The sequence below is a fragment of the Sphaeramia orbicularis genome, chromosome 5 (assembly GCF_902148855.1).
Source record: "Sphaeramia orbicularis chromosome 5, fSphaOr1.1, whole genome shotgun sequence".
NCBI classification, from domain to species: Eukaryota; Metazoa; Chordata; class Actinopteri; order Kurtiformes; family Apogonidae; genus Sphaeramia; species Sphaeramia orbicularis.
In genome coordinates this window covers 22933988-22960643 of record NC_043961.1, presented here as the reverse complement: position 1 = coordinate 22960643, position 26656 = coordinate 22933988, and the positions used below count along the sequence as shown (strand labels likewise).

The 26656-nt window shown below is 36.7% G+C and overlaps 2 protein-coding genes across 2 annotated transcripts in view; both read right to left on the bottom strand.

Moving 5' to 3' along the window:
• LOC115418926 (monocarboxylate transporter 2-like) overlaps positions 1–3673 on the bottom strand; it is a 34914-nt gene extending 31241 nt beyond the window's left edge. The window contains exons 1-2 of the mRNA XM_030133480.1: positions 3609–3673; positions 1738–1958 (exon numbers count right to left, since the gene is read on the bottom strand). Of these exons, the coding sequence (XP_029989340.1) occupies positions 1738–1954 (217 nt within the window). The 5' untranslated portion in view covers positions 1955–1958; positions 3609–3673. The remainder of the gene's footprint in view (positions 1–1737; positions 1959–3608) is intronic.
• Positions 3674–5226: 1553 nt separating this feature from the next.
• kbtbd8 (kelch repeat and BTB (POZ) domain containing 8) lies at positions 5227–14227 on the bottom strand. Its single transcript, XM_030134736.1, has 5 exons — positions 14212–14227; positions 12094–12301; positions 11325–11631; positions 9150–9969; positions 5227–8343 (listed from the first exon to the last, which is right to left on the bottom strand). Exons 1-5 carry the CDS (start codon positions 14225–14227, stop codon positions 7880–7882), a joined length of 1815 nt encoding a protein of 604 aa, XP_029990596.1. The 3' UTR covers positions 5227–7879.
• Between the last annotated feature and the right edge of the window lie 12429 nt (positions 14228–26656).

Below are 26656 nucleotides of genomic sequence, written 5' to 3'. Positions count from 1 at the left end.
CCCGTGCTCCATAGCAGGGCAGTGTCAAGGCCTCGTGTGGATCCAAAAATGTGGCTGCTTTTGTGAGTTATTCTGGTTTGATTTTCTGCAATCAGTCATTACACACAGACCCACTGCAAGAGGGAGAATATAGAAGCAGAGACGGCTGCAACAGTTGTATTCTTATTAAAAATACCAAAGTTCAGAAATATCAACCATCTTATATACTTTGTAATGACATACTGTATATTCTGAGGAAAAACAACACATATTGAAAACCAGTACATGCCATTTAATTTAAGTCAGGTGAATATGGAAGCAAGAATGTGCCTTTTATTGAAGAGGTTAATACTATTTTGGTGGCTGCAGTCCCTCATGTGAAGTCACTTTATCAATTATCTACAACACGCCCATGCACATAGGTTTCTTTCTTTGCCCAAAAGACAGACACGAGTTGAACATTTTTAAAGGAATTTCCGCATTACTAATTTTGGTCACCGCTAAGAATGACGCTTATGTTGTTACATGCAGCGCAGGTAAACATATGTGTGTGATTGGTTCACCATCGACCACCGTGTTTACACCGAGGTCAGTTTTTACAAGAAGGTATGAGGCAATCAAATCAGCAGACCAATGTCATACGAACTGTTTGATTTGTGCTTGTGCAACAAAGTCAACATAGACAAATAAGACAACAAGGAGGGAAAAACAGCCTGTGTGGTTACCTTACAGTGTATATTTGTGTAGAAAGTATTATTTTACTGATAGTGTAAATGACAGCCTAAGGGTTATGTGGTTTCAGCTGCATTAAATTTCCAATTATTTGTTAATATACATCTTATTGAGAGTAGGCGGATCAGCTGGGTGTCATGAAAGATAAATATGCTCATATATATATCTATATCAAGCAATAAATTACTGCAAATTTCAGTACAGCGCTGGCAAAGATGTGCTGAAGGAATGATGGGTAAAAATGATAACCCTGAACCGTACTAATACTGTTGTGGAAATTACAGCATTGACCTGACTGTGCCACAGCAGCTAGAGTTAATGCTAAAATGATGATATAACATAATGTCTATAATATTATGTATGATATTTCTGTATGCATATAGCAACACTAGGTAGAGCCTTTAGCATATGGGAGCTAAAGTCAGTGTGGGTCTCCTTCCCCTGTGTGTGTGTCTCTCTCTCTCTCTCTCTTTGCTGATCTGCATTGCCATTTAAAGGTTTTTTGTCGAATTTTATTTTAACCCCAGCTGTCACCCATGTTCCCCTCTCCAGCTATTTGAATAAATAAACATTTTCTTCACATATGGCTGCAGTTTCCAACCTAATTTATGCAGTGAGGAGGCTGTTTAGCGTTAACTTGAATGGTTATGTGTTCAAACTGGAGTGCATCGTCTGCAGCTCGATCTATTTACATATGGTATATGTGAATGATCAAGATGAAGGAAAACACATGGATCTGTATACGAGTCTTAATGGACCGTGTCAATGAAAAGAGCTAATTATGTAAAAATAAAATGTGATTTCTCATGTAAATGATTAATAGAATGTCAATACAACTGAGTCATCCATTCATTCTGAGTGTGAGATCAGGCTACAGTTCCAGAAGAAACAGATTTTTTTCCTAATAATATAACCTAAATTATCAGTTTATTATCTGATTTTGCGAATCTGGAACAATGTATTCTACTAAAAACAGCTCCCACATGGTTAAATCCACTTCAGTAAACACTGATTAAATCAACTCACCGCCTGCATACATTGCAGCGAGCATGATAGAGGAAATCCATGCTATGTCGCTGTAGCTGACCAATAAGTCCTTTTGGATCTCCTTGAAGAAGATGGACAGGGCTTTGGGTGTAGAGTAAGCAAATCCTATGGAAATATGGGCCCCAAATACCACCATCCAGCCCCAGCCTCCATCTGGAGGTTTGTTGCCCAGCTGCTGTACCGGTGTAGGGGACATCCTCCTGTCGAAACAAAAAGAAAACAATAACTTCAGCACTGAAAGGATAAAAAACAAAATCTGAAATAAAGTAACTTGGTCATTCATGATATATGGAAACAATCGGCTGCATAATTGTTACAAAAAAATCTACTTCTTATCATGTGTTTGCCATTTGATAAGAATAAATGCATGTTAAAGTTTCAGAAATACATATAAGGTAAGCACTGGGACTCTAAAATTATTAATAAGTATAAAGCAAATCAAATAAAGAGAAGAAAGCAACATTTATTAAGTGTGTGAAGATATAAGGATGTCCAACCTGTTGGTTCCATTATTGAGTGTAGATTTTAATCCTTATCTTAGATAAATCTTCAAATGATCAATATTTACTGAGTGACCCTTCTAAAGATAAACAGAACATCTAGGAAGATGTTAGATGTGTTTCAGAAGCTTCTTTACCAGAAAAACATTTGATAACAAAGTCTAACAGGGTGGAATTTGGAAGAAAAATCAGACAGACATGAAAAGGCAAAAAAATATAATAAAATAAAACAGTTGTAGTTTACTTCAATTTGCACAGCTGAATCCCTGTAGAAAAAAACATTTTGTCCTTGAAAGTGGTCTCAGTGGAATTTATGTCTTATTTCAATGGAGATAAAGTACTGAAGGGGGGGGGGGGGTTGACTTCCAGGGCACACATTAAAGAAAGAGAGAAAAAAAAAAGACAGAAATAACTATGGAGATAACCTTGGTTAAACATATGATTCAACACAGTTTACCCTTGTCTACATCAGAATGAAAGAATATCTGTTTTGATATAACCTTTGAATTAACTGAGCTTTTATGAACATCTACATCAATATATGAAAATACCACATTTTGACTGGATAATACAAAATGCAGAGAATAGTATTATAATAAATGGCAATAAGTCCCTTAGCAATAGTTAAATTAAGAGGAAAATTCATTTGGAAATCACCAAAAAATGGTTCAAATTCTTTAAAGGTTAACAAGCTGATCACTTACACTGATCACTTAGTAAAAGGTTTTTTGTTTTTTTTTTTGTTTTTTTTTTTACATCTTGATTTGAAACACCATGATGCAACAGGGTTTGTTTTTTTTTCTTAAGCATTTTGTAATCTAATTTTTTATGTAATGTCCTTTGCAGTGTTTTTATTTGATTATTTCTATATTTTTTAAACAAATGTTGTGAAACTCTTGTCCCCTACAGAGGACAAAAATAACTGCTGGGTCTCAAGAGGATATATTTGATCAGTAATGGAGATCACAGTGTTAAAGACACTGATATCTATTAACCAAACATGTCTTCATCTGCAGTACAAAGCGGGTTTAGTGAATTGAGTTTTAGTATTCAATAAAACACAACATTCGTAGGTAACTCACAACACACACAGTCACTTCACAGAACCCAAGTCACCTTTAACCACATGCGCAAAACATATGAAGTCAAACTAAAACTCAGATTTTCATTGAGTGGAAACGGGTCTGTTTTTTTTTTTTTTTTTCTTCTCTAACGTTACTGCCGGAGTCTCGAGGACGGAATGACGCTACGATGGTCGCACGCGGTGACACAAAAAAGCAGTTACATGTGTCGGTTTTTAATATTTTCGTCTCTTAAACCACCGTCCAGAAGAGCTTCGGTTTGTCTTACCTTTCACTGAGCTCCTCCGCAGCCTGTTTGTTTAACTTTGTAACTGAAACTTTTACGCCGCTGTCGTTGACGTCTGGTCACGTGTTACGCACATGGTTTAAGGAGGTTTGGGGTTTTGCTTAATGATGACGTCACTGGTATAAGGATGAGTCTGTTCTGCTTGTTGCTCAGCCCATAGACTCAGTTTAGTTCAGGGGCCTCATTCATCCCAATATAATCTGAAGTGGGCTAGTGGACTAGTAAAATTATATCAGTGAAAAAAAGTACAGTTACAGTCTGGAAATGTTTATGTTTGCAGTTTCATTAAAATGTGAATAACATGAGCAACCTAAAATGTCTTAAGAAAATAATTGCAATTTTAATGACATTAGGCCTCAGTTGATCATTTACACATGGGCATTACAACTTACAGATCACAGTGGATCTACAAATACACTAAATATTCTGTTACACGCAGAATATTCTTAAAATAGGAATGACTTCCCTTAAGACATTTCAGGTTGTTCACATTTGTTCAGGTTATTCACATGTTTTGTGAAAGGATAGTCTGCAAATGTAATTTGTTCCACTAAAACAAAGGGGAAAAATTGGAGTTCTTATATATATATATATGTATATACATATATATATATATATATATATATATATATAGGTTATTACCCCTTGCCCCCCAGAGGGGAGGCAAAGGGGTATTGTTTTTGGATCGGTTTGTTTCTTTGTTTGTTAACACTCTACCAGCAAAACTATTGGTTGAATTCATACCAAATTGGGTTTATAGATTGCCAGTGACCCAGAATAGATGTGGTTATATTTTGGGAAAAGTAGGTAAAAGTTCAAATTTTTTATTTTTTAAATTATTTTTTTCCCCATTTACTTATAATGGGCGAAATTTCACATCTATAAAAACATCAATTTTGTTTCAATTTAGTTCAAACTTCGCACACATATAGAGGCAAATGATATGCCGACATCAGTGCATACATAGACATGACATCAGCTGGATTGATGCCAAAGTAAGCTACAATACGTGCGAGGGGCGGGGTTTGTTGTGCCTGACACCAACCTAATTAATATCTTCAATGTAATTTTTTAAATGCATTTTACAAATTCATCCCTGCTACAGATAATTCTTCATATCACAGAATGATCGAATGAATGAATGAATGATCTTTGGTTCTGATGTCAAAGGCGTGTTTATAGACAGACATATGCTCCTTACTGTATGTGATGCTGTCATGCTTGTCGTTCATTTGTCTTTTCAGAAGTTCTGAAAATTTCAGTTTGTTCTGTCAGTGAAAATCTGTTTTGAATCATAAGCCTCATGAATTTCCTCCCAAAACAGTTTTATAAGTATGATTTATCATCACCAATACTGCCTCCATCATCTTAAACCTTTAAGTGGGCTGAATACATACTGGGAAAAAACAAAAAGATGTTACATCTCCCACCAAATTAGAGCTGTTAATTCAAAAAGGACTAATATTGTCACAGCACATCTGTATTTACTAAAATAGGCTAGGTCATTCACAGTGAAATTTTTACTTTACAAATTAGACATGTCTGATTCACATGGGATTAAGACCACAGATAAACTGAAAAAAAGTATAACTCTAAAATGTCACTTTCAATAGTTTTATTTTGAAATTATGTGCAATGTGAATTTCACAGTTGAGCTCAACCACCACTATAACCCCAAACCCCAAACAGACAAACCAGCAAAGTAAAAGTGAGGAAAGAAATGCATGAACAACACAATGGAATAGCACCCTTAAACGATGCAAACAGATGACCGGAAATTAGCTATGTACTGCAGCCCGAGGCTACCAATTCTTGAACACGGAAAGCGTTTTCTTAGCTTGTTGCATTATGTGACTGGTGTTTGAAAGTTGCCGTAACAATGTAGTTACTTCATCTGTAATGCTTAGTTTTAGTGAGATGTTAAATAAAAGGCATACTACTACACTACTGAGGGAAAACAAAAATCAAAATGTATCACTCCTGTGTGTTATCATTGTTTCTCAACAGAGCAGGATTCCTCTACCATAACTAAATAGGTAATTACATTTAAAAAAAAAAAACAAAAAAACAAAAAAAAAAACAGCCACTGAAGACAACATAAAGAAATCACATCTATTTTTCAAGTTATAAAAGAAACTGAAGATAAGTTTATAAAACTGTGCAAGTACAGCAAACCTATAGTACAGTATATTACACATAACAAAACATTTAAATACAGTACTGTGTATCAGTAGAAATCCTGAGAGTTCTCTGTTCCTGGTTCTCCAATGGCCGTCTGTAGACATGTGGATGAAGCTCAAACCTTCTCTCACCCTTAATGAGGGTTGTTTCGAGGGCACCGTTCAAGCCAGGTCAATTAAAAAATATCTCAAAGTCAGTCATTGGTGGATCTTCTCTTGGAGAAGTTATATTCTGTCCTCAAGTCTTTACTGAATGTGACTCTTCTGGTATGTATTTCCATGTAAATCCCTTAAATGATTGCTATATGGTTACTAAAACCTTTCCGTGATAGAGGGGCACTCTTCATTGAGATAAAATACGAGGGAAATGTGTAGTGCAAAGATGACACAGGAACTTGCATGAGGAAATAGACGGCACTGAAAAATGTCACACTCTTGACAAGGAACGCCACTCGGTGGTGGGATTACTTCTATACAAGATTGTCAAAAAAAAAAAAAAAATTGAAAAAAAAAAAGCAGCACCAACAGTTTGTGTCCTCTGTGTAATGGCGTGAAAAAGACGGATTCATGGCCGTTGGATGAATTCGCACACAACCTGGGTCACCCTCACGTGTGTATAGTCTGCTTTGACAGGAGGGTGCTTCGTAAAGTTTGCAGTTAAGGACCGTTGAAGTGGAGAGTGATTCAGTGCAACGCTGAGTAAGACTTTTCTTCATCAGGAGAAACAGCTATTGATTCTGATGCCCCTTTTCCAGCCACAGGCACACTGGCATCCCAAATGGTCTGCACTAAATTACGCATCACTTCCAGCCTGCACCCATGCAACAGCCAAATAAACACTATAGGAACCTATGTGATTTTCACTAGCAGAGACGAGCACACAAAACAATTAATGCACTTTTACTAAGGTAATATAATGCAAGAACGCCTAATCACAGTTCCATTAATTATTGCTACCACAAAATTTTTGTCCAGATCAATTATAACAAGAAAACCCCTAATGCTTGTTTTGGCATTTGAGAGGAAGGCTCATTCAACCTTTTTTAAATCATTATAATAATCTAACATTAAAAAACAACCTCACACGGTTGCTTCATCAACACGATAGCCTGAAATGTCCCTTTTCTCCTAGTCAAATATCTCTGAGGTTTCTGAGGTAAACCTGTTAGTTGGTCTGTACTGTCCACTTAGTGTTGCCACAAATTTGACTCCATCCTTATTTCTCCAATGTGGAGAGCGAGTATCCTAACGTTTCACTTAAGTTGTCTTTGCATGTGGTACAAAATGGATGTCAACTTAAAGACTGAGAGGTATGAGCCCCCGTGCGACTAAAACCTCAAACTAAACTTAAAAAATAGTTTGGAAGCCACACACAAGTGTATTGTTTGACACGCTGACGTTTGTGAAGGAAGAGAGGACCATAAAAATATCATGTAAGCTTCAAGCATCAAAACACTAAGGTAATGTAAATGACAAGCACACTTCAAATTAAAAATCATCTAAAAAATAGGCTGCAGAAAGACTTGAGCACAAAAAAGAGAAAAAAAAAAAAAAATACACACAAACCTCAGAGCCAGCAACCAACTAATGAGCTACGGTACTCATCTTACCCGTATGAATATATAGTTTATATAGTTATTTATATTATATAGATTTTCACTTATGCTTTCATGTAGCATCCACATCTCCAGGGGGCACTTTTAACTCACCTACATCCTAATTCGCATGCTTATCGTTTGTAAAAATCCTTACCTATATATGTATCTAAAACAAAAATAGAACATGGCTCAACAACAAGCAAAAAAATAGTATAATTGCACTTATGATTCATTGTATGGTTTTGTTATAGAAGCATCAGTGTGGGTAGTTGGTGCTGTTGACAAAAAAAATAAAATACTGCAATCTTTAAAAGCACCCCCGTTTTGATCATATTAAACCAAAAACTGAACAACTTAAGACTGAACAAAAAAAATGGTCCTTGTGGTGCAAACCCAAGGTAACACCAGGCACAGGGGCAGGCAGGACCACTCAACTCCCTCTGCCTCATAGATTGGGTTCGCAGAACACGCTACCTCAAAGCACTTTCTGTAGACATTGTGGGTAAAGTTTGGCCACCACACATTCAAAATGGCGACCCAAATCCCAGAGGCGGTCTGGGGTTTCGTAGATTTTGGTCCATATATCTGCCTCATCGTCGTACTGGTAAAGGGAGTTCTTACGGCTGGTGCGAAATACATGCTCCTCCACCATGACCTGTGTCGCTCGTACAAAAAGGTGTAGCTTGCCTTGCAGCAGCATTGCCTTAATGTATGGGCTAGTGGCTTGGTCAAAGGGCAGATCTCTCTTGCGACTCCACGTGTTCTTCTCAATGTCATAGACCTCCACAGTAAAGGTACGCTGGTGGTTCCTGCAGATGCCGGCAATGTAGTAGATGCAGTTTTTATACAAGGCAGCCAGACCCTGACTCCGAGGGACGCTCATTGGGGCGAGATGACTCCAATAGTCTTTTCGAGGATCAAAGCAGAAGAAGTATTCGCCTGTGGAAAACAAGCACAAGTGACATTTTTAAAAGCTGTTGAAAGGAATTATCTAAAATACAGAGTATGCTACTCTTTAAGCCCAGGGACATTTGATTCCAGTGGGAATCTTTTCAACCTAACACAAAACAATGGATTAGCTGATGGCAGAAGCTTCATTGACTTAAACCAAGTTATGATCAGAAAACAGCAAAGGTAAGACAAAATTCACCATCACTTCATAATGTCACCTTTAGTGTTGCTCTTTGTCTCATTCAATAAGTTTCTGTTGTAGAGAAACACTTGTAGTGATGTAGCTGTTTAGTGTTAGCTTAGCAGTGCACAGTTTATCTCACTGGTTTGTTTTATGACATTATAGCATTTGTGCATTTTCGTTTTGTCAAATTTCTGCAATTTCATTGCACAACTGGTGTAATGACAATAAAGTCTATTCTATTCTATTCTATTCTATTCTAACATGCTGATCTTGGACTGTTAGCTCGTTTTAGTTATTTTCCCACTTAGGTAATTGTTTAGATTGTGTTCTGTTCTCTGACCATTGGTTTCATTGAGTTTTCAAAGCTGACATTCTCCTAGTGACGTGGATGTATAGTATGTGTATATTGCTACAGGTGTCACGTAGCATTACCATGGTAACACAGAACTGTGGTTGCCCCAGGCACAGTGGGCAACTAGGATTAATAGGGTATGAGTGTAATTATCTACATTTGAGCTTCAGAAAATGTACAACAGAAAGTGTTATTACATTATTACAGGTAAATTCAGTCACTGTGCAGCCTGTAAAGCAGCACAGAAATAAAACTCACCTTGGAGGACATAAATGCGGTCTTTGTACTCAATAGCACTATGAAACTCCATGGCCACTGGCATCGGACTGACTGCTGTCCAGCAGTTGTCCCTAGCATCGTAGCACTCCACTGATTTTAATGCATTCCGTCCATCACCTTCATATACACGGCCTCCCAGTGCATAGAGTTTACCACAGCAGTGCACAAGTCTACAGCCGATCCTTGCTCTCAGCAGAGGTGCACGTGGAAGCCATCTGTTGCCCGCATGTTCGTACTGCCAGAAGTCACTCTCTGCTCGATGGTCTATGGAAACCTCACTGTTGCTTGGTCTGTAACCTCCAGCGATGTAGATGTCATTTTCTGAGGACACCAGGATACCAACCTCTCTGAGATCGTTTGGTGGTTTGCAGAGCTTGAACACCCTCCCTGTAACCGTGTCCAGGCAAGGCACCGTCTGCTTCTTCCCTGAGTGTTTGTGAGCGGCGTCAAAGCAGATGACCATCTCAGAAGCAGTCATTCCCAGGCGCTGTGGGCAACCATTGGTGCCAGTAAGGCGGGCTTTTGCCTCAGCGGGGTCCTTAGAAAGGGACAGGGCACAAGCGAAAGGGGCAGGTATCCGACTGAGAAAGGCCTCATCGAGCAACGGCAGACGGATGCATTTGGAAAAGACTTCCGCTAAGTGGGCTTCACGGCTAGACAGATCATGTTCCAGCCAGCGGACGATGCTATCATAGACATGCTCTTCTTTCTCCACGTTCAGGTCATCATTGTTCAAAATGCTGACCAGTTGCTCCTTGGTCATCTGGAGGAACTCCTGTTCTCGTGACACACATAAGAACTACCACAAAAATAAGGAAAGGAGAAAAAAAGAGAATCTTAGCAACTAAAATACAGAAATACAGTGTCTAGTAACGAATCTAAGAACTGTGACACAAAGCACTTTGTTTAATTACAGAGGGAAAATTAAACAACAAGCTTTTACATTCTTCAGTGGCTGGTTATTTTCATAATCACTTCAAAGTCATTCCAGTCACACTGTCCTTCACAGAAATTGCTTTACAGGCACTGAGGATAGAACAGGGTTTCAGCATATTTCAACAAGTTAAAGACTTTTTAAGCTCAATATTGATGCAATTTAATACCATTTAATATTTTTATTTGCCAGTTCATTCTGCAAAGAACAACTGACAATGACATTACAAACATACAAGTACAGACATTTTTATTTGCACTATTTGGTCTCTGCATAAATTGGTACTGATGTGTGTGTGACGTACTGCTGTGTGATAAATGAATGAATGTAGATGTGTGATCAAATGTATGGATGCTGATATGTGAGTGATGCATATTTTTGTTTTTATTACATTTTATAGTTATTATTACTATTTATGAGTCTGCATCCTGACAGTGCACCTAAATTTCATTGTACATTCTGTATAATGACAAAGTATCTTTATCTTTTTACATATAAAGTACATTAATGTATTCACATTTTTGTCATTTTTTTCACACACATTTAATGTTGGTCATGCACTTTGCATTTGGTTTTTAGTTTCATGTTGGCTTTTGTTGTTTTGTCAGTGTGAGCAAATTTGACGGTTTTTACTCCAAAAGCATGTTTAAGAGAGGCTAATGTAAAAGAAAGGTTCTAAAAAGTGTTAACGCCATGATCGAAACAATGTTTAAAATGTAAAAAAAAAGTGACAGTCTGGCAGTGACTTTTAAACATCAAGGAAAACTGGCATTATATTATGCAAACTGCATTACCAACTCAAATAAGAGCTACAGCAGGAATACTCCTTAGTCCTTGGTGTGATATAACTGCTAATACAGTGTATTTTATGAACTAAGATGGTTTTCCTCTAATGTTATTATCAGGTGTATGGCAAGACAAGGTTGTGCCCACTACATGCACAAATTTAAAAAAGAGAAAGAGTGGGGCAGTTACAGACATGCACCAGTGTGATACACTAAACAAACACTGAACCATTATAGTTTGTGTCAGTTGTTTCTCTCTAATGTTTTCAATTTCATTGCAAAGGAAACTCGGTGATATGAGACTGTTTTACTAAACCTCATGACTCTCAGGTAATGAAAATGAGATTTAATAATTCTTCAACTTCTCTCGACAATGGGAACAACATACATCATAAAATTACAATGTGAATAACTGAACATTAATGTTAAACAAACCTTCTTGCGGATGTAGTCCTGTGAGCGTTCCCTCAGCTCCTGGTGTCCATAGGCATCAGCAAACATGTAGACCCCAATACAGTTCTGAGGGTCAAGTCTGCTGATCATGAACTGGGCACACTGATCCTGCAGGGCAGGGATCTGGAAAATGCTGGCTGCAGTGAACAGGGCCTGCACATTGGACTCAGAAAGTGTGACCCTGGAAGTGTAGGCATAGTCTAGTACGAGGTGCATGGATTCAGAATCTACACCAACAATTCGGACTTCACGCTGGCTGCTTTCTGTAAGGCCACTGGTGAACATGGACCTGGTGGTTGGAGAGAAAACACACGCTTTGACTTCAGTAATCACTTCTCATGCAACAACAACCTGAATGTGTTCTAATTTCATCAGGATTGTTTATCCTAACATTATTATTACTTAGTATTATTTCACTTATTGCTCAAAAGATACATTTAGGTGTTTACTGCAGCATCTGAACTACAGAAACAACAGATGCCATTGCACTTAAAGAGTGAAAACAATGTGAATATCACCCAGATATATCTGCAAAACAGATACTGTTTACTTTCTTACTTGTGAAGGAAAATTTGAGAATCTGTTCTCTTAAGAAAAAAATAAATAATTATGATTTTTTAAATTCAGTATAACTACTTCAATGTCTGAAGAGCATCCTACTTTTCAGAAGAAAAAGGACTTTTCCTCTGCGACAAATGTAAAACAGAACCAGACAATCTTTCACTAACTATTCTATACATAAATGTCTTACCTAAAGTATGGGCTGATTGCTGCAAGAACATTTCGATGGCATGAAAACGTCTTGCCATGGTCCACTTCTACAACGATATCTGTGAGCTGTGCTTCATCATACAAGGCTTTGAGCTGCTGAAGGATGTTACAGGCATGGACAGCATCTACCCCGTTGTAGTTGGTGCTCGGAGGTGTCCCATTTTGTACTTGTAACAGCTTCCCAACCTCTGAAAATGGACAGCATAAGGTCAAGACAGAGATGAGTTAGAAGGACAGACACAGAGTTGAGAAAGTAAGATTTCTAACTTTGGTCTCAAGATGTTCTTCATCATCTTGTCGCCTCTATAAACATACTCCCTTGACACAGATTCACATTTTTAGTGTACATTTCTACAAATTTTTGTTGACACTATGCCTACTGCACTGTGTCCAGGAGCTTTTCATTACTCCAGGGTGTTGTACATTGTATAGACTGTAAAGCACATGGAGGGGAATTTGTGATTTGTGTTATTAGGCTATATAAATGGAGTTGATGTAACTTTTTCCACAGCAACTGTTGATACAGTTAATGCATTCAAAACTGGACAACACTGAATGAATATTGGGATATTCTGTCTAATGTATACTCTGTTATCCAAATATTCAAATAGTTACTGTATCTCCTCTTTAAGTGTGTTCAATGAAACAGCTACTGTCACTTTCTGTCACCGAGTGCCTTTATATTCACAAAATACAACAACTTTTATCTTTATTCACGAACTGACAAAATTTCTCGTAAGCCGTTTATGTGGCTAATGAAGATTAATTTTCTGCAAGTAAACATGGAATTTAATAATCAGTGAATTTAATGTGTTTAAAACAAAGATAAATAAGACTTTTTCAATGTGGGAACTAAGCCTCCTTCCTACATTCCGATGTGTTTTTTTTTTTTTTCTCTCTATCTAATATCTCAATCATGGGAAATACCACCTTCAAGACACACAACTGTGGAAATAAATCAATAGACTGACTTTTTGTTATCACCAATCTCATGTACTGTCTGATACTTTCAACACAAGATGAGACAGATGGTATTGCCAGAGCTGACATGACTACAGCAATAAAATAAAATACTGACAGTAGTGTACCCAGTTCTACCCCACCCTATTTTCTGTAATTTTTGGCCATGTTGTCATAGACTGACTTAAGATATACAGGTAACACTTGTGCCTAAAACAACAAACTCCTAGATTAACTCTTCAAGTAGTGTCTAAGTGAATATGCTGCTTGTCACACGTGTGCTTTAGAAGCATCATCACGTTTTTAAGTTTCTTTAATGTTTAGTTATAGTTTATGTATTAGCAGATGATACATAATAAGTGAACTTCACCAACAAATACCTCGTGTTGTGCAATGCTAACTCGTTGACAGGACAAAGACTCGCGAGGAGTGAATAGAAAACTACTGCCTCGCCAGGTGGTAGCTAGCTTGCTAACATTAAATATCCCTGGCCGGTCTCGACAGTTTCCGTGCATGTAGCTAATTAGCTTGAAAGTTAACTTGAAGATTAAAAACTGCTCAATAGACAAGCTTTATAATGATTCGTCTGAGTCTGTGTTTAGCTAGAAAAACAGCAGGTCTTGTGGTTACCTTAGCTGGTCGACATGAGAGCTTAACTTTTAGCAGACAGCTAAGCACCAGGCTAATGTTAGCAAGCTCTCCCTAATACAACACTAACGAGATAAAACGATACAAAATCATATATGTCTCGAGTCCAAACGTTCATATGTGAAAAAAACACAATAGTCTAGTGCGATATTCAGTTCATGGGTATTAGTGACACTACCCACAACTTAAACTTATCCAACATTTGGCTCTTGTCATAAACAAGTGTTTATACAATCAGCTGTGGATAGCAGGCTAACCGGCCGAAAGTTAGCCAGACAGCTAACATTAGCTGCTTAGAAAGGCTAGCGATTACCAACACTTTTGAGGAGTCGTTTAGAGCTTGAACCCTTTTAAAGAGAAAGGAACATGGCACGACACTTTCTATTAGTCTATGAGACTATGCTAAACGAACATATAAACACATAATTTACAACTTTAGATGCGTTATTTAAGTCAGACTAGTGCACAAAACAATGATTTTTTTGCTAACCTCCACTGGCAGCCATTCTCTCCAGTCTGTCTTAGGGCAGACCGAGAAACGTCAGTGAGTGCAGAGGAGCCCCGGAAACAAGGATCAGCCAATCAGCAGACGAGCTCCGATCTCTCAGCCAATCAGATCTCTCTTATCTGAAATAGGAAAAAAAAAGTTGACGGATGGATTGGCATCACTATGTACACTAATGGAATTAAAAATGAAATGAAATACCTGAATGAAAACAGTCAAAGCTGCCCTTCTAAAAATACAGATACATAGCAGCCAAAGCAGTTCTAATCTATCAATCACAGACTAAACTGTGGACTGCTATATTGTCATTATTATTATTATTAGGAGGTAACAGTGCTGTTTCTTTGCATATCTGCAGCCAAGAAGGAAATTTACTCCAAGTGAAAACATAAAGAAGAGCAACATTTGGTTGTAAAAATAGGTATTCTTTTGGATTAGTTGCCAATCAAAATACAAATCCTTGGTATCCTTTGTCTTTTGATTTGGAGAAGAGAAAACTGCAGAAAATCGGTGTGTCATTTCAAATTCTGCCTTTTTTCCTGATTTCGGCTCCTGCAGCTTTAAGTTGACATGTAGATCTGATGAAAACGAATTTACACTCATGAATAGTATAAACTAAATGCCTTCTTTTGCAAATGCATTTGAAAAAGAATAACTGCATGAAGGCTAAAGAACAACATCTAATATTGACAACCTGTCAGTTGTATTGTGATTACTGTAAACCTTAAAGTGTCTGTTCATACCATATGTAAACATGGGTACTATGACACCATGATAACCCTCCAAAAGGAAGATAAAACATCTTGATGGCTGAAAAAATTTAAAAAAAACAAAAAACAAAGCACATATCCAATCTATTGTTCCTTAAGGTAGTTTAGGTCTTTTTAATTTTAATATCTGTTCAAAGTGTCATGTTTCTGATCCGTTTGGTTATAATAAGTTATTTGGTGTTATTTGGACTGTCAGCTGTTCTTTATAAGTCAAATAAAACTGATAACAGGATAACAGATGTCAGAACATTTACAGCTAAGATCAAGAACTGACTGAAAACAAAACAAGAATGTACCCACTTCTAAAATGTTTAATATTTGGTGAATTTGGACTGGTTTCTTTTCTTTTCTTTTTTTTTTTTTTCTTTTTGTGTGTGTGAATGTGTGTGAATGTGTAGGCTTTTATATTGTTGGTTTATCCATCCACCTTCTCCTATCCAGGGCGCAGGAGAAGATGGATGGATGGACAGATTATACTCCTGTTTCTACTGCTTTTATACTATTGTTATTAATACTGTTGTTATAATATATTCCTCTGTTGAAAAGCCCAACCAGGTGACAGGAGTTGCAAACTAACTAAATACTATAATACTCTTTGTGCAGAACATCAGATGTTCTTTATCTCTGCTGTGTTCACTGTCTTGTCCCTGATAAAAATGTGAATTCAGTCATTCATCATCTGAACCCACTTTATCCTCACTACAGTCACGGTGGTCACTGGAGCCTATCCCAGCTACTTATGGGTGCAGGCGGGGTACACCCTGGACATGTCACCAGTTCATCACAGGGCTGACATATAGAGACAAACAATCACTCTCACATTCGCACCTATGGGTAATTTAGATTAGCCAATTAACCTATCAGTGCATGTCTTTGGATAAATACGTGATTTAATCAAATTAAATAAAAATGAACAACTGACAGCTGTCATGACCGGTCCTCAATCTGTTACACCAAAACAACCTCAAAATAATCTGATAAACTGGCTGATTCTAATGTAAGCGAAACACTACTTGTATTTTCAGGTGAGTACACACATTATATATACTTTAAATTGCATTTCTTCATCTAATTTCTCTTAAATCTTGAACAATGGACCTTTTACATCACCTTTGCTGATATAAACAAGGTTTTTACCCTGTTCAAAATCATATCACTGAAAAGTTCTACTAAGTCTTGATTCCAAACAGGAATACTATGCAGCCTAAAGTCAATGTTCAATAAAATGTAGGTTAACACCAACATCCTCAAGATAAATAGATATTTTACAATAAAACAAATACTTGTTGCAGGAAGGATATATAGTCCTACTGTGCATTTAATTTGTGGATTAGGACTCTAGAGTATTTCAAGTCCCCTTCCATGGTTTGGTAAAGTTATCTTAGTTATCATATTGTATTTTAAGAACAGACACAATAAAAAGCCCTTTTGTCCTTATAAACATATAGAGTTTTTTTTTTTATTTGTGTTTTGCCATAATATGTGTTCATGGGGAAATGTTTGCAGTATTTTGCTTGTATACAGCCTCATTACTGTTCTTCTATTTAGGCCTTGGGTACATTTAATCTGTCTGGCAGAGTACATGGTTAGTCAAGTCCAGAGTCTAATATAGTCAGTTAAATATGTCACATTCTGTAAATAAAGTGTGCTCAGTTGCAAACGGTTATTACTGTTACTGATTTATCTTGTTTGTATGGAATAACATGGAATACCCCAAAGCAGTAAAAAAAATTTAACCTATAAAGACCCAAACAGCCACTACTGATCAGAAGTATCCACTGATCTAAACTGTTTAATACCTGCTGATCCACTAATCCTATCAATCCATGTAAATAATTGGTAAAAAATATAGTTTGTTGTCTTTTCATGGTCATCAGATATGACCCATTTGGACGTTCAGAGACTCCATAGTGAACGTGGAAACACTGTCCTCTTTTACAACATTGATTCACCAGTAAAACCCATGGAGTTGGATCAGTGACAGTGGATGGAAACTCTGGGTTTATGTTCAGTAAATTATATGTTTTACTGAAAAATTATCTTTTTCTTCAGTTTTTTTGTTTTGATACAATAACCTTTGAATTTACTTTGAGTTTTCATGAGCATCTAAATCAAATATAGAAAATTAACCCTGTAAAGCCTGAACCATTAAATCATTGACAGAAAATTGTAGTTCTTTGAAACTGGAGCCTTTATTGGTCCTTCTGAACAACCAAAAAAAAAAAAAGGTTTCAAATATCAATTTCCATGTGTGAGTTTCAATTTTGTATCATATTTGATACATCTGGTCTCAATGCTCAAATATTATTTTTGAACAAACAAAAACATGATATGACACAAACATGTCTAACAAATTGGTAATTCCTTTTCAAAATTCACCAAGTTCTGCCTCATTCCTCAATGCTGATCTTGTGGTGTCACTGGAAAGGCCTCTGATGAGCAAATGCCTCCCCCCTGGTGGATTATCCATGTATTGCATGTATCTAATTGTATACATCAGGTTTTTAAAAAAAAATAAAATAAATAAAAATCACACTGATCATGTAGAGGGCTTCAAAACTCATGTATCAAATATGATACATTTGGCGTTATAGGGTTAAATATAGGAAAATTTAGATTTACAGTGAAAATTGGAAAAATACATTGGATGATATTCTAATAAATGGTAATAAATCCCTTAAGAAAGGTTAAATAGAGAGAAAAAAAAAATCATTTGGGAAATGACTCAAAATTGGCACTGGGTCTTTCTAGGTTAATATAAGCCTACATTTGTGCATATATTATTACATTTTAATTCAACTTGTTAAAGAAACATCTCTTATCATATGCACAATATAGGGTTTCTTATTAGCCATTTTTGTTATATCAGTGTCATGAAAATGTCTCTGTTTACTGGTAATTAAACGTTTTACAAGGCTGCTCTCAATATAATCATAGATAAGTATTAATCTCATCACTCTATCTCTGTCTGTTTAAATGCCGCTCTTCAATAAAATAGAACTGCACCATATGACCCCTGACCTCCATCTATATGAGCCATCGTGATCTGTTTTCAAATAATGGCTCAATGACAGTAGAAAATACCATCCAGTCTTACACAAACTAATACAACATAACCAAGAAAGTCCGACTTAGAATTAATTATCATGTAAGTCAGTTTCATGCCAATGTGCACAGTCAAAAGGTTAGAAATGTACAATAATGTGACTTATATCAGGGGACAGTTTGTTTTTGTAAATCTTGTCAATCTCTCTCATTTTTTCAATCTAAACGAGAAAATGAATATTAATCATTGCTATAGGAAACATGCATTTTTCATCCTCCAATTAAGCCCAACTTCCATATTTCATGTAAATTGAAATACATATTTTAAACTTGTCACACAAACTGTCAACAATAATGAGTCAGTGCCATTTGTGGCAGTAATTTATTGCAGTTTGAGCTCTCCATTGGAGTGTGCTGCAGTAAGTCTTTTGACATTCACAACACGTGGCAGCACCTGCAACCTCATGCTGTCAAGAGAAATAGACTAATTGCTGTTTATTGAACACTGTGATTGCAATATAATTCCCATGTATTAACGTGCTGTCATTTAATCCATATTGCTTTAATTGCAACTCATTGATTAATGGATTTGTAAGAATAATTACAACAGCATGTCGTATGTTGTCTCTTGAAATGTGAGGAGCACTAAGCTGCTGTTGATCTTTTCACATTTTATTACAGTTTTTCTGATGATCTTACTCTTTTTGCACATTTCCATATAAAAGCCTTAAGAGAAAGCATTATGAAACTGCTTAAAAAACATTACTACTTATTTGTTTTTTTCATTTGCTTGATTCCGTTTTGTATCTGATTGTGGGAGTCTGTCATCTTTCGTCTGACACCCGACACCAGATTTATTGAAGCGGCACAAATTTGCAAGGCTGCATTCCAGAAAAGCACTGAAGGGAGTTTCCAGTTTTAGAAGGAGATCTACTAACAATAAGCAAATTTATACAGAGAATTATGAAAACAGTGTAAATACACGCAACAGACTGAGTTTTTCTGCAGTAAAACTTGAGGTATTGGTAGATAAATGCGACCTGGTCTAAAATAGTGACCTAAAATACTTTAAAATCCCTATGTCTGGTGTTCAGAAAGGCATATCTGGATCACCAATGTGAGTGAGATAAATACAAGAGGGGGAAACTGCATTCCACGGAGGAAATTAAAGAGGATGGCTCTGTTCCTGACACAAAGAGGATGATGTAAAGTGACATTTGTAGGCTGCCATAACACACTGAATTCTGACTTCCAGAATTCACAACAGTATGTGGTCAAACCTGAGCAGCAGTTATATTGTATGTGGTGGAATGAAAGATTTACCTACCGGCGCCTTTGCTTGGCTTTACTTACCGAGCAATCCATCCTCATGTACTTCAAAGCACAAATAGAAGATACTACCAAAGCCCTCCTATCTCTTGTATTGGGGGGGGGGGGGGGGTCTATCTACTGTGCACACACCAATTATGATGAGAGTCTATTTGGTAAAAGGAGTTAAATCTAAACTAAAGTCTAATCATCAAGAAACAACTGTCTACTCAAGCAGCATTTGGGTCTGCATGCGGGAAAAACAAACGGGCAGCCACAGAAGGTATGGAATCTATTATTATTACCTCCACCAAGGAGGTTATGTTTTTGCCAGGGTTTGTTTGTTTGTTTGTCTGTTTGTTTGTTTGTTTGTTTGTTTGTCTGTCCGTTAGTGTGCAACATAACTCAAAAAGTTATGGACAGATTTGGATGAAATTTTCAGGGTTTGTTGGAAATGGGATAAGGAAGAAATGATTAAATTTTGGTGGTGATCGGGGGTGGGGGGGCCCACGGGGGGCGCCACTGATCAGCCTTGGCGGAGGTCTGTGCTCTCCGAGTGCTTCTAGTTATACAATGCGAACTATACAGGCTAACTGCATGGACTGAATATTAAATATCTTTGAACACAGCTGGGGACTGAGTGAATCATGCAAAGTTGTCAAACATAGATCTCTACTGTATCCTGTTGTTTCTCATTTGTAATTTAAAATGAGAAACAACAGGATACAGTAGAGGTATAGGCCTGCGTTTGACAACTTTGTGTGATTCACTCAATCATTGGCTGTGTAATAGAGTTCAATGCCATGACTGAGGCCAACCTTATTAAAGCAAAGTCTTTGCTTTGGTTCCAAAAGTAGTCACATTAGTGTAGTTTAATTCTATTCATTTTCTATTAATTTTATTAGCGTATGGTAATGGGGTGTAGTGATGGACTCAGACCTAAATTTTGAAAAACACATCAAGGCAGTCACAAAATCAGCCTACTGTCACCATAAGAACATCTCAAGGATAAAAGATCTGATGTCTCAGCAGGACCTGGAAAAACTAGTCCATGCATTCATCTTCAGTCGGCTTGATTATTGTAACAGTGTCTTCACAGGTCTTCCCAAAAAATCCATTAGACAACTGCAGCTCATTCAGAACTCTGCTGCTAGAGTCCTCACTAAGACCAGAAAAATGGACCACATTAGTCCAACTCTGAGATCCTTACACTGGCTGCCTGTCCGTCAGAGGATAGACTTTAAAGTTTTGTTGCTGGTCTCTAAAGCTCTGAATGGTTTAGGTCCGAAATGCATCAGTGACCTCCTAACCCAGTATGAACCCACCAGACTCCTCAGGTCATCTGGATCTGGTCTGTTGTCAGTTCCCAGAGTCAGAACCAGACATGGAGAAGCTGCGTTCAGCTTCTATGCTCCACATGTCTGGAACAAACTCCCAGAAAACTTCAGATCAGCTGAAACACTCAGTTTATTTAAATCCAGGTTAAAGACCCACTTGTTCTCAGCTGCATTTGAATCGAGTTTTTATTCATCAGTTCAGATCTGCACTGTTCCTTTTAAGCTAAAAGTTTTTATCTTTTTTATCTGCTTGTCTGTTTTACCTATTTATCTGATTTTTGTTTGTCTTTTTGTTTGTTTTTCTCATGCCTTCTGCTGTAATGCTTTTAATGTTTTATGTAAAGCACTTTGAATTGTCTTGTACATGAAATGTGCTATAGAAATAAACCTGCCTTGCCTAATTAAAAATAGACAGTTTTATGTTATATGAAGCATTTATAATGTTAATCTTGCTTTGCTTTGCCCCTTGAACCCCCACCGGGGCTCCAATCCTGGACCCCACCATTCTCCTGTGCCCCCCCCTCCATTTTTTCTGGATCCGCCACTGTATTGTGTTTAATATCAGTAATGTAATCTGAAACATCTGTATCATAGTCTATAGTCTGTATCGACTATAGAACCATGTCAAACACAAAGCTTGTTGAGAGAGAGAGTTATCTCCTTTACTTTTGTTGTACTTATGTATAATGACAAAAAAAGGCATTCTATTCTATTCTATTGAGCTGAAGATTTCATGAAATTGTTAAAGTCAAAACTTTTACTCGACCACTTATTGAGTGTCCTTGAAATTTGATAACTTTACAACAGGGGTGTCAAATATACAGCCCACAGGCCAAAACTGGCTCCAAAGGTTTTGATCTGGAATGAATTTGGGAAGTACTAAAATTATACTGAACATATTTACAGTCAAGGGGGTCAAACTCATTTAAGCTCCAAACCCCAAAATGTTTACAATATTCTGCCTGTTACTAAATGTTTTGTGCTTTTGTAAACCCGCTGTGATCTGTACGTTTTAATGCACATGTATAAATGATAAGTTGAGATATTGTTAAAATTACATTTATTTTTCTTTAGAAATTTCAGGTTTTTCAGGTTATTCACATTTTTTGTGAAAGAGTACTTTGCAAAGATAAATGTTTTCATAATATAATTTTCTTTTTTTGCGCTAAAACAAAAAGAAAAATTTCAAGTTGTCTTCATCTATAGGTTATTGTGCAATTATTTTGAAGGTCCAGCCCATTATGATCAAATTTGGCTGTATGTGGCCCCTGAACTAAAGGGACTTTGACACCCCCTCATTACATGTCAGTGCTGTTACTTCAGTCCCTTTTTCCAAATAATGATCTCTGGAGTAGAAACAACACAGGTGAAAGTGTGAACTGTTGTGCCGCCGCTCTGCTCTGATAACTCCTGCTTCTGTCACTCCAAGCAAATTAGTTGGAGCGGAGAAAACTCTCTCTCTTCTACCACCTGCTCTCAGCAGCATTTCCTCTGTGTGGAACTGTCACAGTGATGCTAGGCACAAATGGGTTAAGACAGACTTTTTACAGCGTTTAATAATGGTGCAATTGGCAGTAAAACAGCAATCTAACAAAGTCACATTTTGTGACTTATTTAACCCTTTATCGGGTAAGTGACTATTTTTGGTAATTTACCACATACATTACAAGACAATTAAAGTGAAAGTGAGGACAGCGAGGCAACAATGTCAGGTCCGATGTGGTCTACAGGGTCTGTAAGGTCCACCTCTGCATGAACAGTGAGTGTACCTGCTTTGTTAGGTACCATGAAGTAATGGTACTAATGTAATGTGTTCCTTACATGTGTTTTTCTTGGTTGTTTTTTTTTGGTCACTTGCAGGTAAGGAATCAAAAGTGGTAATTTCATTGACCTTAATTTTCAACAAAGCAATAAAATATTTGGAAAAAATTATTAAAAATAAATTATTATTATTATTATTATTATTATTATTATTATTATTATTATTATTATTGTTAATAATAATAATAATAATAATAATAATAAAATTAGGAAAGCAGATGATTTTCACTGAAAAAAAAACAAAATGCAGAGGATCATACTATAATAAATGGTGATAAATCACTTAGGAAAGGTTAAATAGAGAGAAAAATCCATTTGGTAACTGGAACAAATATCAGACTGGGTCTTTATGGGTTGACTGAGACACCCAGAGTGATTTAACACAGATTTAACTGAGATTTCACATCCCTTTTAATATAAACAAATCTTAAACTCAAACACTGAAGCCTCTGTCACTCATTCTAAAAGTTCCACATTTCTGTCACTGTCACATTATAATGTACACTGAAATTTTTTATTTAATATAGAAAATGTGCATTCCATCCTACACTCTATGGAAGTGAGAAAAAATCTTAATGTCAGCACTAATTATGCTGTTGATGTTTGTGGTATTATTGATTTTGGTGTTTTTTTTCTATAATGATATTTCTATGCATAACAAAATGTTAATGAATGCAGAGGGTGATTATTGCAAACTTAAGGCTAGCACCTTAGCTGCCGTGTCATCATTTGTGTTTTAGGCATTCCTACACTGCATAACACCATAAATTGACAGAAAGGGAGACAAATAAAGTACAACTGCAATCTAAGCAATCGATTTCTCTTTTTTTTCCCAATTTCTTCCCATTCAGCCACAGTGCGGCCTGTGAAATTGGGCCCAGCTACTGTTAAATGAGAGAAAAAGGCTTCCTGGGGTTGCCGTTATTTGATGATAGCGTTGGTTTCTGTTTACCTCTCCACAGTTATCACTTTCTGATGCATTGAAAGTGATCACCTCATAACTTCGCCGTCTACTTTTTCGTCATCTCGCTCAGAAATATCTGGTCGCAGCATTATAAAGGACATGAGTTATTACAGTTAGTTCCAAACATAATACCGCTTCCATCCAAAAAAAAAAAAAAAAAGAAAGAAAGAATTGTTGCATCCAATGAAATTAAAAAAGGGTGTCTATATAGATGGAATGATTTGCTCCTGTTTATGCCTTAGATCTGTTATACACTGGAAAAAATCAGAAACTAACCAAATGTATTTTTCTCATTTCTAGTCAAAATATTTCATCACACTTAAAATAAGACATAATCACCTAAAGAGGAACTTTCCAGTGAGATATAAGGATTTATTTTTAGACAATAGATCTTGAAAATCTTATTTCAAGAAATCTTACCAAGATAATTTTCACTTGTTCCATTGGCAGATTTTTTTTTTTTGTTGTTGCTTGAATTAAGCCAAAAAAAATCTTGAATTAAGAAAAAAAAAAAATAAAAAATCTGCCAATCAGAATCAGATTTATTGCCAAGTAATTTTTACATTACAAGGAATTTGTCTTGGTTCTGTTGGTGCAAACAGTTAAAAGAAGCAGATATCAAAAATAAAAATAAGAATATAGAAAAACAGAAGTGTTTGCCTTCAGAAGTGAATTATATACATATATACACTAACATATGTGCTGGAAACTGTGGTTTCCTTTAAGTGACAGGATGGAACAAGTGAAAATTATCTTGGTAAGATTTCTTGACATAAGATTTTCTAGATTTATCGTCTAAAAATAAGTTCTTATATCTTACTGAAACGTTACTCTTTAGGTCAGTGGTTCCCAACCTTTTTTGGCTTTAGACCCCATTTTAACATCCGAAATTTCTGGTGACCCCAGACATTCAAAACACAGACATTTTTTTTTGTTTTTGATCATGTAATAGTTTGCTATACTATGTTGCAAATAAATGTTAATTTTAGATGACATTTAGTCTATATAATGTATATTATTATGAATGGAGGCAGAAAAGCCAGGTGTAGATTACTGCACAAAGTGAGAATTTTTTTTACTTGGTCAGGATATGTACAGTCAGTCCAGCTTGGATTTACAAGGCTGACAATTAATACTGAACAAACAAGAACTCAAACTATGAATTATGAAAGAGCTGCAGCATCTGAAACTGACCACAATGAACATTTGAAAGATAAACAGTACCACAGTGCTTCAGTTTCAGCTTCTCATTTTGTCTGTTATGGATTGGGATTATCTCTCTCAACTCACCATATATTTTTATTAGTAATTTTTTTTTTTTTTAATGAATTACTAGAAATTTCAGGCGACCCCATTTGAATTCCAGGTGACCCCACATAGGGTCCCGACCCCAAGGTTGAAAAACACTGCTTTAGGTGATTATGTCTTATTTTAAGTGTGATGAGATATTTTGACTAGAAATGAGAAAAATATACTCGGTAAGGTTTAGATTTTTCCAGTGTTATATCTGTGTGATATTTCGAAGCAGTTTTCTGTTTAATACAGTATATCTATAGTACATTTCATCATCAAAGACCCCCAGACTCTTGCAGCATCGAGTACTCTGCATGTGCCTAAATGGTCTCAGGATTGCAGAATAGAATTGCAGAACAGAAGAAGAAGAGGAGATTAGATGGGATGCATGAGGGAGAGGACGCAGGGGGTGTAATTGTAGTTTAAATGTGTGTTTTTGTCAGAGATGGAGGTAATTATATGGCTCTGGGGACCTGTGGAAGAATGCCTGCAGATGTTGTGAAGAGCCATGGGCTACCCCACCCCGCCACTCAGGAGGAGACAAATAGGAACACTATGGGAGGCTGCTGTAAATACAGACATGCAGTTCTTCTCCGTCTTGAAAAAGTCCCATCTTTTCCTTCTCATCTGACTTTATTTCTTGCCCATATCACCTGAGGAGCTGATGAGCAGATGGTGGGAGCTTTCCCCAAAGTACTCTAATTTCCAAACAATCCTGCCATAGCAACTCAAACTGCTGACATAGCTATTAGCGAATGTTATTTAGCAAGAGATTTGGATGTTTTTCAAGTTTGCAGAGGGCCTTTTATTGCGTGTAGATCATAAAATAAGGATGTTTTAAATGCTCAGTGTATGATTTCTGCTGTTAGGATTTTAACAATATGAAAATACAAACAAACTACAGTTGCAGCTAATTATAACAGGGTCCAAGAAATGCCACTCAGACTCAGAGCTACACTGACCCAAGTTTATCACCCCCATTAAAGTAAGAGTTTGTCTTCCATCCATCTATTTTCCACATCGCTTAGTCCTTGTGAGGGTTACCGGGGTGCCTATTCCAGCTACAAAGGGGCAAAGTCAAATATGTGGGATATACCCTGAACATGTCACCGCTTCATCACAGAGCTGACATATACAAAGTAAGGCAGGTTTATTTCTATAGCACATTTCATGTACAAGACAATTCAAAGTGCTTTACATAAAACATTAAAAGCATTACAGCAGAAGTAATAAAAAGTATAGGCACGAGAAAAACAAACAAGCAAAAAAATCAGATAAATAGATAAAACAGACAAGCAGATAAAACAGATAAAAACTTTTAGCTTAAGATGAACACTGCAGATCTGAACTGATAAATACAAACTCGATTCAAATGCAGCTGAGAACAGGTGAGTCTTTAACCTGGATTTAAATAAACTGAGTGTTTCAGCTGATCTGAGGTTTTCTGGGAGTTTGTTCCAGACATGTGGAGCATAGAAGCCGAACGCAGCTTCTCCGTGTCTGGTTCTGACTCTGGGAACTGACAACAGATCAGATCCAGATGACCTGAGTGGTCTGGTGGGTTCATACTGAGTCAGGAGGTCACTGATGTATTTTGGTCCTAAACCATTCATAGCTTTAGAGACCAGCAACACTCTAGCAGCAGAGTTCTGAATGAGCTGCAGTTGTCTAATGGATTTTTTAGGTAGACCTGTGAAGACACTGTTGCAATAATCAAGCCGACTGAAGATGAATGCATGGACTAGTTTTTCCAGGTCCTGCTGAGACATCAGATCTTTTATCCTTGAGATGTTCTTAAGGTGATAGTAGGCTGATTTTGTGACTGCCTTGATGTGTTTTTCAAAATTTAGGTCTGAGTCCATCACTACACCCAGATTTCTGTCGTGGTTGGT